Source organism: Belonocnema kinseyi, chromosome 6 (genome assembly GCF_010883055.1).
Source record: "Belonocnema kinseyi isolate 2016_QV_RU_SX_M_011 chromosome 6, B_treatae_v1, whole genome shotgun sequence".
Taxonomy (NCBI): Eukaryota; Metazoa; Arthropoda; class Insecta; order Hymenoptera; family Cynipidae; genus Belonocnema; species Belonocnema kinseyi.
Window position 1 is genome coordinate 58,730,225 of NC_046662.1, and position 8,363 is coordinate 58,738,587.

Sequence of the window (8,363 nt, forward strand, 5' to 3'; positions counted from 1 at the left end):
GATATCAGGTTGTGTGCGTGCAATATACCTACGATGGCCACGCGACGTGCCCATGTTAAGAGTTGAGGACCACTTTCATTTACCTCCTCTCGGTCATTGTCGGTGGTGCAGTTTCTTTGCACACCGACCGAGTCCTGGAATCACTCGTGGATTTAAAACCGATATATATATATATCAATCAAATGACCATCACGGGTATACGGACGAGTAGGGGGCGCCATGTTTCTGTCAACTGATATTTCTAATGCATTGTGACTCTATTTCTCTCTGTTGCGATCACTTTCAACTACGAAAATTAATTTCTATAACACATTTTGTCTGATGCGTTAAATACGTTATAATTTGAATTGAAGCCTATGTTAAATAATTGTCAGTACTGTTGTAAGATTCCTAATTTAGAGTTCTTCAAAAGGTAAGTGACTTCTTATTCATTATAAATATAATATGATCTAATTGTCAACAAACAAGCTACGTGTTCCGATTTATGTTATGTGCAAATCATAAATTATCTTTGGCTGTAATAGTGAATAAAAATTGATGGCAGCCACGTTAGAAGACGACACATTTGTCTCAAGGCAAATAATTCTTGCCCAATGTAAAAATCTTGAAGGACAAGCGTTGACGCATACAATGAGATAACGACTCCACTATATATGTCCTGCATAATCTAACGAAACACTAGAATCTTTAGCAGTTACTACATTGTTAATAAAATTCTACATGAGTACGTTTATCAGTTTTTTCTCTGATTAGAAATTATGAGGATTGTTTCTACTTTCGTCTTACTCTTGGCTGTTATCCTCAGTTCTATTGGTGAATATAATAATATAATGTATCTATAAGCTTAAGTACATTTTTTTAGGGATAAGACCCATGTAACACCCCGAAAATAAGGGTATATTTTAGGATTCTTTTGGGGATGATGAATATAACGAACCCTTACAACATTTTCGTGGTTTATTAAAACACTTTTGAACTATGAAAAAAAATTTTTCAGCTATAAATGTTCATAATATTTTTCATTATAAGGGCGGATGTCCAACATGTTCAGCCGGGAGATGCGAAATTGCCGGCACTTTAGTTTCTCACAAATTCGTCTGAAACAACAAAAAAAAGTTTCTTGAAGTTTATATTCATGGTTCCTTTGTGAATTAAAAAAAGTAAAAAATAATCATTTTTGTCAAAATGGCGACTATTTCAACAAAAGTTATGATTTTTACTCAAAAATTTGAGTAGTTCACAAGAAAAATAATCATTTCAACTTTATGTGTATGCAGGGAGAACTCAATCGGCCAAATACTTTTTGAGTTATCTTGTCGGCAATGTTGAAAAATGTGAAACCGAGAAAAACGCGTCTTTAAAGATTTACTTACATGTTGAAAATTGTTGAATAATAATTTTTTTGTTTCTTATGGGTTTTTTTATCGACCATTCCTGCAGTACACATCGGCTGAAAATATTTCGGAACAGATTAGGCGTGGCCTCGGCCCCACCATTCTCCGGTCGGCTGGCAGGCAGCATTGGCCAGCTAGTGCGAAACGCGCGGGGCGCCATTTAGCGGATAAAGAAGGCACCTGCGACTCTGAAACTTTTGCAGCATGTTTTTGGGAAGCCAAGCTTTCATTTGAGCAAAAAAGAAAAAATAGATGTTTTGAAGCCGTTATATGGGTTGCGCCCCTGAAATACGTAAATAAGTATTTCAGCGATTTAATCTACATATTCTATCATAATTTCTGTTTTCTTTCAAACTAAATTTGAGTTTGTCCGAAATGAGTGCAAATTTGGTCTTAATTTATACCGGAGGAATCCAGAATGTGTTTCTTTAAAAAAATTGAATTTGAAAGGTGTCTTCATTGATACGGAATTCGTACCATATGTGCACGGAAACACAATATTTCGACTTTACTCAGGTATAACTTTGAAGCGATGAGAGGTAGTTAAAAAATCAAAAACTATTCTTTCAACTGTATACACAGCAGGCTTTAAATTTCTAACATTTTAAGTAAAAGTATTGTTATTTCCAAAAATATAAAAAATCTTAACTAAACAGTTTAGGGTTTAACTAAAAAGATTAATTTTAAACTAAAACTGAAATCTTAAACTAAAAAGATGAATATTCAATCCAAAAGTTAAATTTTCAACTAAAAATGATAAATTTTTAACTAAATATGGACGAGGTAAATTTTCAGTTAAAAAAAGTAGCTTTTAAAAAGAAAAAAAATTCAACAAAATATTTCTATTATTTTGAACAAGTGAAATGAATTTTTACCTCAAATGACGCAGCATCTACTAAAAACATGAATTCTGAAAGAAAAACGTAATAGTTAATATATAAACAAAAAAATATTTTACACCAAGCTTTCGTTTTACACCAAGTTGAATTAAACCTAAAAAGATGATTTTTCAAAAAAATATAGTTGAGTTCGCACCTCGAAACTTTTGCATTCTCTTTGTCTCAATAAAACGCTCTTCGCTACATATAATATATACACAGTAATCAAAAAGTATCGGACTACCCTACCCCTATCAGCGAAAATATGCGTTTTCGTGAGAAATGTTTCACACAAAAGTTTCAGGGTTTTGGACGAGGATCTAAATGGTTACCTTGAATCTGCTCTTCGCATTGACCTTCAAGGTTATTTCAAGGTCAACTTTTATTTTTCAAATGTATGCATCAAGGTCATGTGACCCGATGACTTTTAAGGTAATTCCTGGGTCGTTTATACTCAAACAAGGTCTAGATGGCAGATCAGCGAAAATATTGTTCTTTCGATTGGCGGTGTCAAAAATAGGGATTTCCATTTGAAAAATAAAAGTTGACCTTGAAATAACCCTGAAGGTCAACGCCATGGTCAGTTTCAAGGCCAACATTTAGATCCTCGTCCAAAACCCTAAAACTTTTGACTTAAAAATTTCTCATGAAAACGCATATTTTCGCTGATCAGCCGTCTAGACCTTGTTTCAGTTTCTACGACCCTGGAATGACCTCGAAGGTCAGCGGGTGACATGACCTTGATGCATTTCTAAACGTAAAATTTAGCGTTCTTTCGATTAACGGTGTCAAAATTAGGGGTTTCCATTTATAAAATAAAATTTGACCTTGAAATAACCTTGAAGGTCAACGCCAAGATCAGCTTCAAGGCCATAATTCAGATCCTCGTCCAAAACCCTGAAAATGTTGCCTGAAATATTTCTTACGAAAACTCATATTTTCGCTGATAGCCAATACTTTTTGATGACCCTGTATGTGGCACAGTACAAGCCATATACATCAGGTTGGTTAAAAAATGCATTGAAATTTTTTTCACTGTAGATTGCAAGCCCCCCCCCCCCCATCCCACATGTTTCCATTTTCATTTAATTTACATAGGGAAATTTTCAATTGATTTACGAAAAATTTAACTCATACTTCAAGTAATCATTGAAAAGTCCCAAGCTTTTTGGGAGGATGCTCTTCGGTGACCACTTGACTAAACTAGTCCCCGGTTATGAACATTTTTTTGGTGTTCACTGTGTCCACACGGATTGAGATATCGTGTTTAAAATTTGACATATTAAATAAAAAGCACTAAAGAACGTTTGCACATATCAATATATTTATAATTTTAAAGAAAGTTTATTCATAAATTGACAAAATAGGATATTACCATTTGAGTTATAGCACTTTGCAGATAATTTTTGTTTGATGCATTTCAGATTTTTTGATTCCCGTATATTGAGGACTGACACAAATTTTGGACTAAGTCATCCAAACATTCAGAAAAATTAATATAAGCAATAAAATTTGCACATTCGTTGCAAATCAACAAATAAGTATTTGCACACGCGTAACCAATCATTATTTTTCGGGAATTTTTAGCGATTTCTAGCGGGAAAAACAGAAACTTTGAACATTGATATGGTCGAGATCAAGTGACTAAGTTTGTTCATGAAATTTTTATGTGGTATGATTTTCATTTTTTTTGGTCCTAAAAATAAAAGATAAATTTAAAATTGGAAACATAGCAACACCAGCAATGTGCTAAAATTTATACTTTGGAGTTCTCGAACCAACTTCCATAATTCTTGACGTTGAATCGATCAGCTGATAACTATTGTTGACAGTTGACCAACCGACAGGACTCAGCGTCGGATTCGCCTTGTCTTTCGCCCCCGGGCGAAATCTGATTTTTATTGTTTTTGTTAGAATTGCTTCACATCTGTACAAAAAATCCACAAGAATATATAACCATTCGAAAATTTTAATTATTTGCTGAAGATTCACATTTCTCAAGATGGGACTTGGACGGATTTTCGAGCTTCATATTCTAAGATGTTCCTCGATTTTTGTTAATCGAGTCATCTACTTTATCGACGTTAAAAGTTTATTTCCTATTTCTAATGTATTTTACTAGAAAACTTTCTTCGTAATTGTAAACATTTTGATATATAGGGTAAGGGGGACAACGCCAACCAGTGAGGCAAAGGTGATTTTCCTTACAGCATGGCTATTATTTAACAATTTCAGATCCACTTTGCATAAAATAAATCTATTTTATCAGGGAGATAGTGTTACTTACTAAAATCTTGAAAATTGACGTTGCAAAAGAAAAATTATACAGAGAACAGTTTTTACCACGAAAGAATGAAAGTTTCGCTGACAGAAATATAAAGTTTTCAACTTTAATGAGAATACTTTCAGTATAAAAATTTGATATTTTGACAGATAAAACAATATCACACAATGTAATGATAATGATTAGACGTAATTTAAGTCCAAAATATATAAAATCATATAAATAAGTGAGACCTGGCCAGGGGGGCAGGCCTCACGAAAATAATATTTACAAGTTCTTACTTTATACACGTTTCACAAGTTTCGTCGATAATTGATCGGCAATGTAGAACATACACTTATGTTGTAGGCTACATGGTGGGAGGTCCGCCACCTTTTGATATTCCGCGACAAACATGGCAGCGCCCACATGTTTATATTTTCATGCACAGTTTGTCGGCAAAAATGCTCGTGCGCAGAATCAAATGGCACATCATAAGATGGCGGCTCCCCCACTCATGGAATTCTCCGCCGTCCGTAGATTCAACCCCGCTCGCCCAAGTTAGGATGGCATGCCTAGTCCCATGTTTCCTATGTCCATGCTATTAAATATTATTATTATCAATCCGGTCGGTATGCAGTTTTCTTGTATTGGTACGGTAGAAACATTGCGTAAAGTCCGTTTCTAGTAGAATGTCAACGAATAAGAGGTTATGTTAAAGCTATCTCTTTTTTTATTCAAAATAAATTATTTTTCTCGTTGCATATATTTAAAGGTAATTTTTTCAGTACATAAAATACCACATAATTAAACCATCATATTTTCTTATCTTTAAATGTTCTGACTTTCATAAAAAGCTGCAGTCCGCTTTGCCCCTCAATACAATAATGTAGAACTCGAAATGAGAAAAAAATGGATCAATTCAACATCTTAGTAACTTGAAAAAAATCATTGACTGTTAACTAGTTGGCTCTGCCCCCCTCCCCCTTAGCCTACAAGCTTGTCTTAGTGCTTTCTGTATAACTTCCTAAATCCTGAACACGATATCCCACTCCGTGTGGACGTAGTGAGGACCAAAAAAATTTTAATCATTTCATTCTCTACACAAAAATTTCATGAACGAACTTAGTCACGTTATCTCGACTTTATCGACGTTCAAAGTTTCTATTTTTCTCCGCTATAAATCGCTAAAAATGCTTCAAAAATAATAATAGGTTACTTGTGTGTAGATTCTTATTTGTTTATTTGCAACGAATGTGCAAATTTGATTGCTTATAATAAATTGTTTTTTGAAAGAAATTGACATACTTCAGACAATTAAGATCTTATGATGTTATAGATCCTTTATTAAAATTCTACGTTTCGAGAATCAAAACGCTCTCCTCATCAGGAAACAATAGTTCTATTTAGGTCAACTTATTATAATGATGTAACTATAGTAATGAACACATCCTCTAAAATGAGTCCTTTTCGATTATCAATCTGTAAACAATTCATTTTGATTTAATTACTTATATATATGTACATATATATATATACACACACACACACACACACACACATATATATTATAATTAAATTATATTTACTTGAACTCTGGAGAAAAAAAAGAAAATATATAATAAATTGATTGAAATTAAATAAAAGTATAACATTTTGAAAAAGTAAGGTTATAAAAATAAAAAGTAAAATTGTAGTTCCTGTGTGAAAATTGATTTGTTGTTAAAATATTTTTTGAATAATAAGAGTCTTCACGTTAAGGATAATGTTTAAGAAATATAATCCATTATAGTATAAAAATTGGAATTTAAAATAAGAGACAGAACTTGTGTTCTGCTCCATTTTTTGTGTCTAAAATCGAGAAAGTGAAATAGAAGGAGATGGGGTACAAGAATAGAAAGTCAGTAACGTACCAAGAAATTCGTCGTAGAGGTTCCATAATGATACCTAATAAAACTAAGATATACTTAATAATGTCATACTTTTCCATTAATTTAACTAAGAAGAAAAAGAGTCATTATTAATGATTAGAGTCAATCATTATCTCAGACGAAAAAACATCAACATCAATACCAAATCAACAACATTGATTTGAATTAAGTAAAATATGCTTATAATAATTTTTTTAAAGGTTTAGACGATTTAGTCCGAAATTTGTGACAGTGCTCAATATACGCGAATCAAAAAATTAGAAATGAATTATAAGCATATTGATGTATAGGAACGTTCTTTAGTGCTTTTTATTTAATCTCTCAAATTTTAAACACGGTATCTCAATCCGTGTGGAAACAGTGCACACCAAAAAATGCTAATAACCGGGGACTAGTTTGGTCTCGTGGTCACCAAAGAGCATGCCCTTAAAGAGGTGTGTCAACGAAATAAAACCATTTTAATAACTTTTATTTTTAACCCTCTCCCCCACAGCGTCCCAAATATGACCCAAGAAACGAAAAACTACATTTTTACGTATTATTGTTGATTCGCAACAATTTCTGTCGTATTTTGTCGTAAAAATAATTAATAACAGATAATTTGAATATCTTACATGAATCTGTTAGTAATTTTATCTGTTTCAATGAATAATAATAAATAAATAATGTTGAGTCCCCTCATAAGCCTTAACCGTGGTATGTTTTCCATTTTATATTATTTTTTTAAAGTTCTCTAAAGAAAACTGCTTGAGCGGATAAAAATTGTTTAAACAAATAGAAATGTCTTAATCATTCGAAGAAATGTATCAAAATTATGTCATTACTAAACAAAAAGTAGCATATGATACCAACATGAGAAAAAAGTGGGCATCTCTGGCTCAATTTTGAGATATTTTGAAAATAAAGAATAATTAAATGTTCAAATAATCACATAGTATTTTTGAAAAAATGTACTACTCCAAACAATGATTAAATTTTGCATTGCATTGAAAAATGAGATTTTCTTACATTTTTCGGGAAATATAGTTTTTCAGTCAAGTTACATTTATTTGAACAATTAAAAATTATTTCAAATGTCATGGAGGATATTCAAATTGTCTACTTGTAATTATTTATCATTAAGAAAATGGTAGAAACTACTTAAAATTAATAATAATACGTCAAAATGTAGATCTTTATTTTTGGGTCTTATTTGGAGCGCTTTGGGGTGGAAGTAAAAGTTCTCCATGTTCATTAAATGGGTTTTGGAAGTGCCTAGTGACACGCGTTAATATTTAAATTTCCAAAAAAATTACGGATTATATTATGTATATTTTCATTCTGATAAAAATAAAAAACGCATACTTCTTACCCAGTCAGGAATGGATCGTCGAAACGACGCCATCACCGTCGTACCATCGTCGATTTTTAAGTCGATTTCGACCACAAGTTTTATGCTCTAAAAATATTTTATTTATTGTAATTTGAGTGAATCCTGACAAATATTTTCCAAATTTTCAAGATATAAGAATCGATGTCGAAACAACATCATTTCGACTTATAAAATACTTCAGAGTCAAAAATATGTAAAAGTTCATTTACACGTTATTATTAATATTTCATTAATTCTAAGTTTGATTTCATTCCCTATTACCTATTGAAAATCAATTTGTTTCTGAATGAAAATGCTATGATGTCTGTTACTTTATTTGAAGGATGAATTCGATGTTAAAACAACGTGGTGACAGCATTTCATCTTTCATTCTCGAATAATGGTGATAGTTTTATCATCCAAAATGAATGAATATTCATACAGTCTGTCAAGTTAAAGCGTGGGTAACTTTTCTGGTAAAATATTTTATTTAAACGCATGTTTCTACATGGAATTACATTTGTCAAGGTGTCGAGCAAAATGCTT

The 8,363-nt window shown here is 32.1% G+C and overlaps 1 protein-coding gene across 1 annotated transcript in view; it reads left to right on the plus strand.

The window, feature by feature from the left end:
- The first annotated feature begins 254 nt into the window (after window positions 1–254).
- The window catches only part of LOC117175657, a 15,448-nt gene continuing 7,339 nt past the window's right edge, over window positions 255–8,363 (plus strand). The window contains exons 1-2 of the mRNA XM_033365379.1: window positions 255–412; window positions 525–813. Of these exons, the coding sequence (XP_033221270.1) occupies window positions 759–813 (55 nt within the window). The 5' untranslated portion in view covers window positions 255–412; window positions 525–758. The remainder of the gene's footprint in view (window positions 413–524; window positions 814–8,363) is intronic.